This window comes from Galeopterus variegatus, unplaced genomic scaffold (assembly GCF_000696425.1).
Source record: "Galeopterus variegatus unplaced genomic scaffold, G_variegatus-3.0.2 Scaffold4171, whole genome shotgun sequence".
NCBI classification, from domain to species: domain Eukaryota; kingdom Metazoa; phylum Chordata; class Mammalia; order Dermoptera; family Cynocephalidae; genus Galeopterus; species Galeopterus variegatus.
In genome coordinates this window covers 134,619-149,640 of record NW_007730282.1, presented here as the reverse complement: position 1 = coordinate 149,640, position 15,022 = coordinate 134,619, and the positions used below count along the sequence as shown (strand labels likewise).

Here is a 15,022-nt window from a genome sequence, read left to right as displayed (position 1 = left end):
GGCGACACTGAGGGTTGCGATCTGTTGCCGGCCAAAAAAAAAAAAAAGAAAGAAAAAAGAAAGAAAGAAATTGTTCTAGGAAATACAAAGATAAATAATCACAAATTATTAATTCCAAAAAAAAAAAAGAAAGAAAGAAATTGTTCTAGGAAATACAAAGATAAATAATCACAAATTATTAATTTATGTTATCTGAAATTATGGGTTTATTATATTCATTTTTTTTAAAAAGAAAAATTAGATTCTTTGGGACACCCCTAGATAGTAAAATTAACACCATTTATATTTTCTTTATGTTAGTAGTTAGTTGCTTTAGAGACTTATAACAATCTTAACTAGTAAGAATTGCCAACTAGATCTTTTCTCTGTTAACTAAAAGAACCTTTTAATATAGATGAAAGAAATGATCATCTTGGTGTATTCTACTACGTCGCTGTTTGCTTTATACTTGTATTTATTGAAATGATCTTTCTTCCTTTTCCATTGGGAAGAATATTGCCTTTGTTAGATTTGGTCTACAAATATCTAAGAATTGTGATTGCAAATCTAGCCCTAGAATCTTTTTACTTCCCTTTTATGCTATAGATTTCTTTTTAAATATGATGCGTGATTCCAGAATTCAGAATTAAAATTCTTTGCTGCCAAAGTATGCAGCATATCCTAGATATCCAAAAACGAATTTCTGTATGGGGAGAGGAGAGAGGGAAGGAGAAGGTGGTTGTCTTTATCATTAGAAACCTATATATTTTTAAAGTATTAATTAACATATGAGAAAATGTTATGAGAACTATAAACTTGAAATTCCATAATCAGAAACTTTATTACAATCATTAATTGAAAATAATTCTGATGAATTTTCCCTTTACCTTTTGCTTTCCCCTTTTTTTCTGCTGCTTCCTCTGAAGTCTCCTTCCAAATGGTTTTGGAAACTGGTTCCAGTAAGTTTGTGCAGCTACTTCAATTTGTTCTCCAAAATTGTAATTGTAGAATGCTATTGTTTATGACTTGCTGGTATAGTCATTTCATATAATTCTTTTAGTCTCTCAATAGAGACTGGATTTTAAGATATTTGATAAGAATGTAAAATGGAAAGGTGAAAGATCTACACAAAGCTTGGATTAGAAGTTTTCAAAATAATTTAAAGGGTAAGCATCCTTTTGCTAATCTTGTCAGTATTAATGGACTATCAGTAAGTAGGTAAAAATAAATAAATACATAAATAAATAACCAGAAATTTATGGATGTAGGTTCTCATTAATTTTAACAATTTTAGTGGGTTTGAATTACGTCTGTAAGTTATCTGTTTTTTAAAATCATCTTTTTGACAGAATCATTTTCTTTTCAGACTGAATTTTAGAGGACACTTCACTTTCTGTGTAATTTAAAAAGCAAAAGTTTTTCTGTGTCCTCACCAGTATTGTATCAAAACAATATTAAGTTTTAATTCGACCTGAAGGGTTAATCTTTCAGGATTAAATGTATGCATGTGTTTGGGGGTGAGCGGGAGGTTAAACAACTTAATAACTATTTTACACTCTCTGGAATAAAAATATAAATTAGAAGGGCTGGCCGGTTAGCTTACTTGGGAGAGCATGGTGCTGGTAACACCATATTGGTCAAGGGTTTGGATCCCCTTACTGGCCGGCCTCAAAAAACAAAACAAATATATATATGTAATTTAGAAATTCACCATAATGTTGAAATTTAGAAAATATGGTGCTCCTTTTAAATTCCAAATTTCTAAGTTTGTAGAAAGAACATGGACTGTTTTCATGCAGAAGGTTTATTAAAACACATCATAGTATGTTCATATATAAAAGGCCTATAACTTTCATGAACTACAGATGAACTTTCTGAGAGTTGCACATATCCTCAAAATTTAAAGTTGGTTTATCTGATATATCTTCTAGGGTACAGTCTTCAGAAAAATGTTTTGACATGCTACTCATAATTCTCTGATTGTCTAGTCTAAATCATAGACATTTATTGCTAACACCATCTAAAGCTGTGTGTGTGTGTGCACGTGCATGTAGGCACACACCTTGTCCAGAAGTGCTGCTTGGCAGAGAGGAATAGAACAAATCACACAATTCAGTTCTTCTTTCTACAATGCTGGATGCCTGGCTCAGTCCAGTTCACATTGTGGGCTGAAAACAAGCTACTGAAAACTTCCTGGAAAGTTTGAGACTGGGTCCAGTCCAACTTAGAAGATGTCCAAGACTTAGACTATTTTTATTCTAGATGAGCAACCTAAAGAGTGTAAAGATCTGGAACAGTGCTTACTAAATGAGAAAGGTAGCTTAAGGCTACCTTGAAATGCTACTGGTTGATTTCTCTCCTCCTCTCTCTCCTGAATCCTATCTCTTCTCCGCTTTCCCTTCTCCCTTCCTCTCTTCCTCCCCCTTTACCTTCCCACATCCCTCTCCCCTCTCCTCTTCTCCCTCCTCTTGTCTTCTCATGCTTGGTTTTTAAACTAACTCCTAGCAGCGAAGTGAGGAAGTTTTCTAAGGATTATATATAAAAATCAGTAATCAACTAAAGAATCTGTATAGTACGTGTAGGTAATTTTTTCTGAATATAAGCACTCTCTGAGTTGGAAACAAACCATTTTGTACCTGCACTGATTAATAAGGACAGGCTCCTCAAAAAACCTTCAAGAGGAAAATATGCTCCATGAATCTTATCCTTGGGTAGCCGGTGAGAGGGAAGCAGGAATAAATATCTCTTTCTTCACTAATGCATATGCTTTTCTGAGGCGTATCATTTAAAAGGAATCTAACTTCACCATCAAATGTTAAATGTTCTCTTTCAGTAAGAATTTTTATTTTTTAATTTTTATTCTCACAAAGGTATTTTATCCCATGATTTTATGAGTGAAATATAGAGATAACCAGTTTAGATAGCATTAGAATAAAAGTTAGTTTTGATTATCTTTTTCAAAAAAATAACTTTAAATATCAGTAACCTATATAATCAAGTTTTACTGTGTGTTTTAACTTTAGTATGCAACTTCACTAAATCTTCAGCATTATTTTTTTGGCTTTAGGAGAGCTAATAGCTATTAACAGCTAAGTTTTATTGATTGCTATGTGCCCAGCAGTGTGCACAGCACTTTGTGTCCATCATCTTGTTTAATCCTCCATTGGTTTTATAAAGTAGGTACTATTATTATCCCCATTTTACAGATGGGGAAAATGAGAAATGAGAATTTTAGTATCTTGTCCAAGATCACAAAGCTAATAAGTGGCAGAACCAGGATCTGAACCCAGATAATCTTACTCAAGCTTGTTCTCTTAACCAGTTTTACAGCATGTCTCATTTTGAGAGAGCTGTCTTAAAAATTTGTATCCAGCCACACAGAACAATCTTTAAAATACAAAGGTTTCTTCTGTTTTTCTGAGAGGGAGCAGGAACCCTCATACTGTTAATAGTTACTGTCTTAAAAATTTGTATCCAGCCACACAGAACAATCTTTAAATACAAAGGTTTCTTCTGTTTTTCTGAGAGGGAGCAGGAACCCTCATACTGTTAATAGTTAATAAAACCTGAATTTGGAGGGTTTTTTTCAGTTTCAAAGTTAATTCTTTAATCGCATTTCTCAGCATTGAAATGATAAGCCAGAATGTGTTGGTGGTATTATTCCAGTTCCTCAAAGTGATTTTTCTTATCTCCAAATTTCCTTTAAGAGGAAAAAAAAAAAAAAAATCCTGTTCCCCTCACCGCTTTCGATAATTCTTGTAATTCTTTCTGCCCAAATAGTACTCTTTTTCTTCCCATATAAGAACTTTCAGTCTTTCTGTATAAAAAATTTCATCCTAAATTAAATCTAGCATTAAAGTAAATGAATTTTATTATTAATTATAAAAGAGCAGAACTAATGATTTGGGTACAAAGTGTTCAAAGTCTGTTTTATAATATTGAAGTATTTAAGCCATATGCCATTTCATGTAGATTAACAATAAAATGTTATATTAAGTATTTAGCTTCAAAGTTACAGTATTGTCACTGTGTGCTTAACTTTGGTAGTATCTAATATTATTTGGAAAAGAAGGATATTGGTAAGTAGTCCTCCTTTCTCTTGATTTATATTTTATTACTGATACATTAGAATCTACAGTAGTGATTTTTTTTTCCTGTATGATGCTTAGTACTTATTTTCCTCTCTCTCTCTCTCTCTCTCTCTCTCTCTCTTTTTTCTAGGCTCGTTATAGGAAAGAGCAAACATTGCTTAAGCAACTGCCTTGCATTCCATTGGTAGAAAATTTGTTGAAAGATGGTACAGATGGCTGTGCATTAGCTGCCCTTATTCATTTTTACTGTCCTGGTGTTGTCAGATTAGAGGGTAAGTGTTCCAGTGAAAGATTTCTGAACTGTGGATATATGGTAACAAATATTTAAGATAATAATATTTAAAAAGTAATGAAGGCTTTTTTAAAAAAGAACATTTATGTATAATTCTGAGGAAGATAGCTTGGAAAAGTAGTGCTTGGTTTCTAAGTCTTTTTGTGTAATGACCACTATGTTTATAAATGTATGTTCGTTAAACAGATTCCACATAATTGTATATTTGTGCTAAGTCACTAGTTATGAAATGGAGTTGAAATGTATTATCAATTTAACCCAAAGTCATGACCTTGCTCTTTTTCTATTTGAAGATATTTGTTTGAAAGAAACTATGTCTTTGGCTGATAGCCTATATAATCTGCAGCTGATTCAAGAATTTTGCCAAGAATACTTGAACCAGTGTTGCCATTTTACCCTAGAAGATATGCTCTATGCTGCTTCATCCATAAAGGTAAATTAAATATTTTCTTTTTTCCCTTGGCTTTGTTAAAGTTTGTTTAAAAAAAACATATAACATGGTGGGAGTCACATGCATGTCATAAGCACAGGCCTAGCCACGGGTTAAGCTTACAGATTAACCATATCAGTCAAAAGAGCTTTTGAAAAAATAGTTTTTGTTTGATATTTCTGCTTATTTTATGTTTTAAAATAATTTACACTGTTAGCTACAGATTTCTTTTACAGTGCAAAGCAGAACATAGAGTCTCATGTACAAAACTGATCTGTTGTCTTAAATGTTGGCAAAATAGAGGATGCGCCATTAAGTGTTTCGGGACCATAGATAGATGCTAACAAATAGGATTATTTTTTTGTAAGTAACGAAGCCTTATTTTTCTTGAAAATTTTTTAATTAAATAAAAAATAAATATGCGCCATTAAGTGTTTCGGGACCATAGATAGATGCTAACAAATAGGATTCTTTTTTTGTAAGTAACGAAGCCTTATTTTTCTTGAAAATTTTTTAATTAAATAAAAAATAAATTGAAAATTAAACTATTTAACTACCATGATGCATAAGTATGTAATAGATATATAGTTATATAAAACAATATGGTATCCTTGCATATTTTATGTGTATGATGAGTTATTGAGCATGAAATTTAAATTTAGTTTATTTATTCTCACTAGGTCATTCATAATTACTCTTTAGCCATCAGATTATTTGACATTTGTCTTCTTTATTAACCTTTGACTATTAGTGTTTGCTTTTAGATTTTGTTAAAAGAATAATTAAAATTTCCCATGGGTAGTATTATTTCCTTAATTGTAAGTGGATTATATTTTGTTAGCATTGATGTTAAATGTTAGAAATAACAATCACAAGTGGATTTTTGAAAATTGCATTCTATTCCTAATGTTGAAAATTAGGCTGTATTAATTATACAATATTTTTAATACTTCAAGGATTATTTATTACCCTTCAGAGGTTATTTTAGTAATATTAGTGTTGTATTTTTTGTGGCATTAATATAAAGTGAATTCAGAAATCAGAAATGTTTTGTAATTGAGTCATTTAGGCAATTTTATAAAATCTTGAGCTACAATATAACTGTACTATAATTGTGGATATTGAAAAGTTTGGGGGCTTTTCCTTCTAATTCCCAATGAAAAATAGAGTGTTTAAAGTAGTAATTGAGGGGTGGGGTAGGAAGAGAAGTGGACAAAACTATGCTGTCTACTCGAAGTGAATCACTGTGCAGTATATGCATGTATTGAAACAACACACTGTACCCCACAAATACATACAAATAAATGTTAAAATAAAATGTTTTAAAAATAGTAATTTATTTGAAATTCAAGATTTGTTTTTAAGTAATACATGGTGGGAGGCAACCGCCATGGATACAATTTATGTTTTGGTAAATGACTCAAAAGCAGATTGTGAAAATGAACTGGGTACATACACCTATTGCTTTTGAAGAATTTTAGGGTTTGTTTGTAGCTACTCTGGAGAATCATTAAGTGTCATTATGTGTATTGTTAGAACAAAGTGTAATAAAACACTGTCCAAAGAAACTACAGAATGCAAGTATGTAAAAGTTATTAAAATGAAAAGAGAGGTAGCATTGTATAAATTTGTCAGCAAAATGTAAAATGGCAGAATTCGGGATTATTATAACTTTTAGAACATTTCAGGACCCACACTAATGTTCGACAAATATTTGGTGAGAACTTATTTTATGTCAGGCATTGTGTTAAGGCTGAAGAATTCATTCATTTATTCATTCATAAGAAATATTTATTGAGAGTCTACATGTGTCAGTCGCTATTCTCAGTATTGAGGATAAAGCAATGAACCGCCCCCCCACACACACCTCCGATAAACCTGCCGTCAAGGTGCTTACATTCCTGAAAGACTTCCAGTGGTTTAGCAGAGGAGACATATTGGTAAACAATGACAATGCTGTGCTGTAATAGAGATTAAGAGCCTAGCATAAGGAAATAGCAAGAGGAAATACTGGTCACTTTCAACATTCAACAGGACTGTGGAATATGTCTGAGGGATCCTTCAGATCCCAGAACTTGAGACAAAACCTAGACAGGGAAAGAAAGAAGGTAGGAAATATTAAAATAGTAGTCTGGAAATTAATGTTTTAAAAACGAATTCTATTTTAATATTAACCACTACTTTTGCCCCTTTTTTCAGAATATCACACATTGCCTGTTAATGATATGCCACTGCTTACTGCTGTTTTTTCAAGAAATATTTATTGAGCACCTAGTAGTGTTCTAGGTGATTGGGATAATTTGGTGGGCAAAACAGAGAAAGATCCTTGTCATTTTGGAACTTACTTTCTAGTGGCAAAGACACATGTCTCAAACATGTCTACTTCTGAGCTACAAGTTAAAAAGCAGCTTCTTGATCCAGAATGTTACGCTATGAAGCAATCCTTGTTATTCCCAGTGGCCCACAGCTATAAAATTCCTTTATGTCTCTTATATACCTGCCTAAAGTTTACTACTTCTATTTCAAAGATTTAGGAATAAATGATTTTATAATAGATGTTATTTAAAAGTCTGGCTGAGAGGAGCAACTTTATATCAATCCTAGTCATAGTTCCAATGCCAACCTTAATAAAAACGGCTAATGGCCTCCTCTCACAGTGATGCTAGTGGTATTTGTGCTTTAAATTCCTTCTTTCTGGTATTTATATCCTTTTTCCTTTAACTGTTACTGNTATTTGTGCTTTAAATTCCTTCTTTCTGGTATTTATATCCTTTTTCCTTTAACTGTTACTGTATTATCAGAAGGCAGAAAATAGAGCCATGGTAAAGGCATTTCCAAAATAAGCCACTGCTTATATTGACCCAAAATAGTACTCCCCTTTTTTCAGAATATCACACATTGCCTGTTAATGATATGCCACTGCTTACTGCTGTTTTTTCAAGAAATATTTATTGAGCACCTAGTAGTGTTCTAGGTGATTGGGATAATTTGGTGGGCAAAACAGAGAAAGATCCTTGTCATTTTGGAACTTACTTTCTAGTGGCAAAGACACATGTCTCAAACATGTCTACTTCTGAGCTACAAGTTAAAAAGCAGCTTCTTGATCCAGAATGTTACGCTATGAAGCAATCCTTGTTATTCCCAGTGGCCCACAGCTATAAAATTCCTTTATGTCTCTTATATACCTGCCTAAAGTTTACTACTTCTATTTCAAAGATTTAGGAATAAATGATTTTATAATAGATGTTATTTAAAAGTCTGGCTGAGAGGAGCAACTTTATATCAATCCTAGTCATAGTTCCAATGCCAACCTTAATAAAAACGGCTAATGGCCTCCTCTCACAGTGATGCTAGTGGTATTTGTGCTTTAAATTCCTTCTTTCTGGTATTTATATCCTTTTTCCTTTAACTGTTACTGGATTATCAGAAGGCAGAAAATAGAGCCATGGTAAAGGCATTTCCAAAATAAGCCACTGCTTATATTGACCCAAAATAGTACTCACTTCCTGCTATCTGACACATCAAAAGAAAAACGTTGATTAATTTTGAAGGTTTACATCTCATCATTTTTATCAAAATACAAGTTAGGAAATATTACTTTCATATGTATCTTGTTAGTGCCGTTTCTGGTACTTGTTTATTAAAAAATTTAAATACTACTTCTGTAATCTAATCTCAAAGGGAAAAGAAATCATCTGTCTAAATACATTGAGATGTAAGATTACACTTGTTTAAGTTGGTATACCTTGGGCTTCCAATAAATTATATATGGTCCTGATATTTAGATCAACTTTGTCTGGGCTTGATCCAGATATAAAGATATTTTTCTTAAATTAGGAATATTTAAAATTAAATAATTGTTTACAGAAAGGGCTTTGGTCACTTTCTGTATTCTTTGCTAAATTACTAGAACCATAGCTTTTACTTCAGTTGACTAACTTAAGACTTTTACCCTTAAAGAAGTTGCTTGGCGCATGATGCTGGGCACCTCATTTTCACTTTAATTTAATTTAATTTTATTTTATTTATTTATTTATTTTTTTCCCTTTTTGTCTTTTTTCGTATAAAGAAGTTGCTTGGCGCATGATGCTGGGCACCTCATTTTCACTTTAATTTAATTTAATTTAATTTAATTTATTTATTTTTTTTTTTCCCTTTTTGTCTTTTTTCGTATCCGGCAACGGATCGCAACCCTCAGTGTCGCGCCCGTACCGGACCGGGACCGGCAACGGGATCGCAACCCTTGGCACTGCGCCCGCACCCCGCTCAGCCAGTGAGCGGGAACCGGTCTGTATGTGGGATCCGAACCCTCGGCGGGAGCGCCGCAGCACTCCCAAGCGGCGCACTGTAGCAGTGCGCCACTGGGCCGGCCCTCACTTTAATTTTAATAACAAGTGTTTATGAAGGTGTAGAGAGAGCACTGTCTTCCCCTCTTGGTAGAAGTATAAACTGGTGTGGTCATTTTAGAGGGTAGTTTCACATTATCTAACCAAATTTAAAAATGCACAGAGGCATGTGTAAGGATTGTTCACTGTAGTGAAAAGTTGGAAACAATCCATCTTAATAGGTGTAACGTGGGAGACCCAATTCTGCGAGGGCACTCGCGTAGTGTTTGCCTATACCAAAGGACTCACCCAGAGAACCAACAGGTAGAGACATTGGTTTATTAGACTTAAGACAGGTACTGAGGCAGTCGTTGGACAGAAAATCCACGCTGCCATGGAATACATACAACAGTTATATAGTGAACAGGGCAGAGTAGGGGAATAAGTCATTTCAGATCCTCACCCAGCTCACATAACTCAGAGCTCAGGAGATCTGGCTGAGTAGATAAGTAGATACTGGCTGTTCCCGTGGCTCCAGCATGCTAGTTCATTTACTTAGGGTCCCTGCTCCCTCCAGCCTTCTGTTCACTCTTACAGGGGACATGCCTTTCCTTGAATAACTACCTTGACCAAGGGGGAAGGAGGATTAGGGCTATGTCCAGCATTTACCCTAGAAAAGGGCATATTTTAAATGTTTTGTAGTACACTTGAGCTGTTTAAAGGAAGGAGGTAGAGGTATTTTTACTAATAAAGAAAACTTTCCAAGACGTTAAGTGAAGAAAGCAGGTAACAAACATAATGTATGTATGCAGTGCTGCAATTTGTATTTTTTAAAAATCCTCTTTCTATTTGTATACAAATTTGTACCCGTACATAGATGCACTAAAAAGTCTATAGAAGGATGCATACAAAACTGTTAACAGTGTTTTTTTCTGAGTGTGGCATTAGGATTTTGGGGAAAGGGGTTAAAGCATACTGTTCCTTTTTATTCTATATTCTATATATCTGTATTTTTCTGTATTGTTTACATTGTTTTACAGTGTTAATATGTAGCTATATGACCATCTTTAAAAAAGGAAAGAAGCAGCTTTTAAATGAAATTAATATGGTATCATTTTTGGAATATGGTGACAGATTTATTGCTGTTTAATCATCATAAATTCAGAAAGAAATAATCTTCATGAGCTTTAGTTACTGGGAAAACCATTTCTTACTGTACTGACATCTTGTGGCCAAACAGTACAGTTATGTTATTAGGATGGTTTTCTTACCAAGGTCCTTAAAATATTAATTCCTTTCCTGTCAACAGATAATTATCAAGCACTTACACAGTGCTTTTCCAAAAAATATAGTCAGCTTGAGTTAACTGTACTAGTAGAGTAGAACTCAGCACCAATACTTATAAAATAATTTTATCTTTTGGCTTTAGAAAGTATACTGTAAAGATAAGTATAAAGAAAAAAAGATTAATCACAGTAGTCTTATTACCTATGCATATTCCCTATCAACATTTTGATGTTTTGCTGGCTGGTCCTTTTTGTTATGCATAGATTCATTCATTTATACATTTATTCAGTAAACATTTATTGGGCATCTATTACGTGCCAGGTACTGTTTTAAACACTGAAGATACAAAAATGAACACAAGCCTTGTCTTTCTAGACCTTATAGTCTGGTGGGTAAGATGAGCAACCCTGGAGAATGTGGTGTTAAATGAAGCTGATGGGATAAAAAGGGACTCAATCAAGTAGCCTCTTGTAGGTCCTGTTAAGTTTCTCCTTTATCTCAAAAGCAATGGAAAGGAGGAAGGTGGGGGTTGCATTTTGAAAAGTTTGTTTTTAATAAGCCAAAGAAAAAGCTGTTGTCTTCCAAGCAAGAGATGAAAACAGTTTGAATCAGAGTAGTTATAATGAAGATGTAAAGAAGTAGGTAGATTCCAGAAATATTTAGGATTCAAAATCTCCAAGCTTTGATGGTGGGTTGGATATGGGAAGGAAGGGAGATAGAAGGAGGGTCAAGGATGTCTCTTAGGTTTCTGGTTTGCACACTGGTATAAGAGGGGTGTGATAGGACTGGAATAAGGTCAGATTTGTGGGGAAGATCACTATCTCAATTCTGGACATAGTGCCTTTGAGATAGCCAAAAGAAAATGCTCTGTAGGCCATTGCATATGTAAGTACAGTCCATACATTTGAGAGTCATTTGGTAGCTGATAGGCATAGGCATGGCAGTGTTTCAAAGAGGCGAGAGATCAGGGGTATTAGATGCTGCTGAGAAGTCAAGTAAGATGAAAAATCTGTTTGATTTAAGCAACACGTGTAAGTCATTGGTAACTTGAGCAGATGCTATTGGAGGAATGATTTGGCTCAATGCCAGACTGGAGTGGTTTGGGGAGTAGCAAGGAATGAAATGGAGAGTGTTACTATAGGCCTGCTCTTAAAGAAGTTTGTGAAGAGGTAATAAGGTAGAGGTGGGGAGAAACTGGAGAGTGATGAGTTACTGAGTGAAGGTTTTGTTTTGTTTCTTAGTGGGAGACATTTGCGCATGTTTAAAAGCCAACTAGAGAGGATTCAGTTAAGAGGGGAAGGATAAATTGTATAGCAGAGAGAAATATAGTTAAGAATGTAAAGTTACTGATAAAGCAGTCAGGGATGAAATTCAGTGCAAGCCTTAGGGATTATAAATGTTCTCATTACTTTTTTTTAAAGTGACAAATTTTAAAGGCTGGTTCAAATAGTACATATTAGTATACAAACATTTGAATACTCTGGTAATTTATAGTAAAAGCAAATGCTGAAAGTAAAGAAGGAAACCAAGTTCTATACCAGTGCGTATTATCCTCTATAACACACCGGACTCTTATACTCAACCCCCTACATGACAGGTTCACTTAAATGTTTAATGAACATCTAAAAGATAACTTGTGATTCTTTTCACTACCTGTTTCTCCCAGCCTTCTCCATCTCATTGAATGGTAGTATCAGTTGCTCAAGAAAAAAACCTTAGTCACACTTGATTCTTCTCTTTCCTTCACTTCCTATATATACAGTAGCCTTCTGGAAGTATCAGGTATGAAATGAATATTTGAAAGTCACCAGCTTAAATAAGAGAAACAAAAAATCAGGAGAGTGCATGAACTCTAAGGAAAGAATGTGTAGAGCCTTGAGGACATATTCACTATTAGCGGGTAGGAAGAAGGAGGCAAAACACTGGAAAATACCCATATTTCCAGAGGTAATTTTAAAAACTGAAATTTAATATGAAATGAGACCTCATCAAATATTAATAAATTTGACGGTTATTATTTTATTAGATGCCAAATACCTCAAATTTAAAAGGCATGATGTTATTTTAAGTGATTATGAAAACATTTTGTGTAGTGCTAGTTTTTAAAACTTACAAATGCTTAAAATGAGAATAAGTCTTCATTTGTATAGCTTTTATGATATATGCATTTTAAAATATAAGCTTGTAGTAGAAATGTGCTTTTGAGGAAGGACCCTTAGTCCTTTCTTTTAATTTTAAGCCATTTAAAAAATTATTGCATTTTCAAATACAGATAATAAAATGTAAACATTATTGACTTGTCCATATTAACTTTTCAAAATTTGTCAGATAACATTAAATTTTATTAAAATGTTTGTACATTTCATAATTATTAAGAGTTAGTCATAATCTAGAGTTTTGGGGTTATTGTTGAGTTTAGCATTATGAACACATAAATGTAATATTTTTTAACTATACACCAAATTACTTTTTGGAGAAATTTCTAGGGATGTGAGTAGAGCTTAATCATTTTTAGAAAATGATAACCACTCTTCACAGTGTCAAAGGATTGAATAGCTCTTTAAGTTTTTGTATATACTTTGGAAGAAAAGTACCTTATATATTAAATCAAAGTTCTGCATGTTTAGAACGATTAATGTGTGCTAACTATATAGCAAATCAGCAAAGAGGTTTGAATAGTTATTATAATTTTTACCCACAAGAGCTAATGTAATATTCTGTCCCAGGTTTAATAGCCTATAGTAGATATACTACAGCGATGAATGCATGAGGCTTAAACCTATTTAATAGATAAAGCAGAATAAAGTTCTCTTTATCATTAATCTGTGGTCAAATCTTACCTAATTTAGGTTTCTTTTAATTTTTTTAACTTTCTTATATAGAGTAATTATTTGGTGTTCATGGCAGAACTCTTCTGGTGGTTTGAAGTTGTGAAGCCATCATTTGTACAGCCTCGTGTTGTTCGTCCACAAGGAGGTAATCAATCTTTTTAATTTTGAATGTTGCTATAAACAGAAAAAATGTAAAGTTTATGTAAACTCCCCTCATTATTCTTTTAGAGGGAAGCCTGTTATTGTTTTCGATTTCTGCTCTTACCTTGATAGATTCTGAGTATTTTAATATGTAAGGCCACTAAATTCACTGTGAGAAACAGATTATTAAGATAGGAGAGAAGAAAAAGAAAATGGAAAGAGTGACTGAATTTGAAGTCTTATGGTGTGGAGCTGTAAACTCCCCTCATTATTCTTTTAGAGGGAAGCCTGTTATTGTTTTCGATTTCTGCTCTTGATAGATTCTGAGTATTTTAATATGTAAGGCCACTAAATTCACTGTGAGAAACAGATGATTAAGATAGGAGAGAAGAAAAAGAAAATGGAAAGAGTGACTGAATTTGAAGTCTTATGGTGTGGAGCTTTTAGCTTTATTAACTATTTGCCCATTTTCTTCTCTTTGCATCTTTATCCTTATCCTTAGCTCTTTTAACATTTTGTTACCCAGAATCTACTCAAATTATGGATTGGCCTTAATTGGTATTAATTCAAAAACAACCTGAATTTGCCATGAAACCATAAAAAGGTGTGTATGTATATATTTTTAAGCCTAGTAGGTTTTGTGATTATTACAATATCATGATCTATTGTTGTACACAATAAGAATAAAACTAATAAGGAGGTTGCTATAAAGATCCCTAGATATAAAGAAAAAAATTTTCCTGAAATTTCTCTAAAGAAAATTTCATATAGCAAAACAGATTTTCTGTTGGCTTTTGTTATAAAACCAGAGGCTTGTTCTACAGGGAAAAAAATGATCCTACATTAAGTTTAGCCCCACTGAAGTACTTTCTTCCAACATAACTTATGAGACCAGTTTTTTCTGCGACCAATGGCTGCCCCCACCCAACAGAAAATATGATTATTGTGCATCTCAACTGCTTAGTGGCTTTTCTTGGCTCCAAATTTTATTTTTCTTTGTCTTTTTTTTTTGTCTTTTTCCGTGTCCGGGCTGCCGCGCTTCCCAAGCGGCGCACTATCCAGTGCGCCACCGGGCCGGCCCCCAAATTTTATTTTTCTAACTGCTATAATTACCTTTACCCCCGACTTGCTGACCCCCCTGAAAAAAAGTTAAGGAGGGAGGAAAAAACACATACCCAAGGGGGAGGCGTATCCTTCTAGTGAGTATGATGAGCTTACTTCAGGCAGCCCACTGCGTCTCAGGCAAAAATCTGAAATATGCAAGAATGTGTATTTAGTTTATATCTCTAAGCTGCTTAAGGCAGATTCTGAATACTGAGCCATTATATAACAAAGAATACCTGTGAAGAAGTTGAGGTCCTTCCCAAAGGCCATTAAGTAAAGTCAGATATCTTTAGTGATTATCATAACTAATATTTATACAATTTTTTACAATTAACATAAGATTTTCACATACATTGCTGTTGCATTAGATCTCTAAGTCAAAAAGTAAATCAAGTCTTCTCCAGAGTTACTTAGAAAAATGTAAACTATACCAGTGGGTTTAATTATTTTCCAATGAAATTTTTTCTTTAATTGATTATCCAAATACCAACTAATTCATAAAGAAGCAAAGATGGCCGGCCCGGTGGCGCACTGCTACAGTG

The 15,022-nt window shown here is 33.6% G+C and overlaps 1 protein-coding gene across 2 annotated transcripts in view; it reads left to right on the top strand.

Annotated features, from left to right (window-relative positions):
* Nucleotides 1–15,022, top strand: part of CAMSAP2 (calmodulin regulated spectrin-associated protein family, member 2) — a 55,764-nt gene that overhangs the window by 18,622 nt on the left and 22,120 nt on the right. For both annotated transcript variants that reach the window (XM_008586892.1, XM_008586891.1), the window contains exons 3-6: nt 906–938; nt 4,201–4,342; nt 4,656–4,795; nt 13,287–13,380. In XM_008586892.1, the coding sequence (XP_008585114.1) occupies nt 906–938; nt 4,201–4,342; nt 4,656–4,795; nt 13,287–13,380 (409 nt within the window). The remainder of the gene's footprint in view (nt 1–905; nt 939–4,200; nt 4,343–4,655; nt 4,796–13,286; nt 13,381–15,022) is intronic.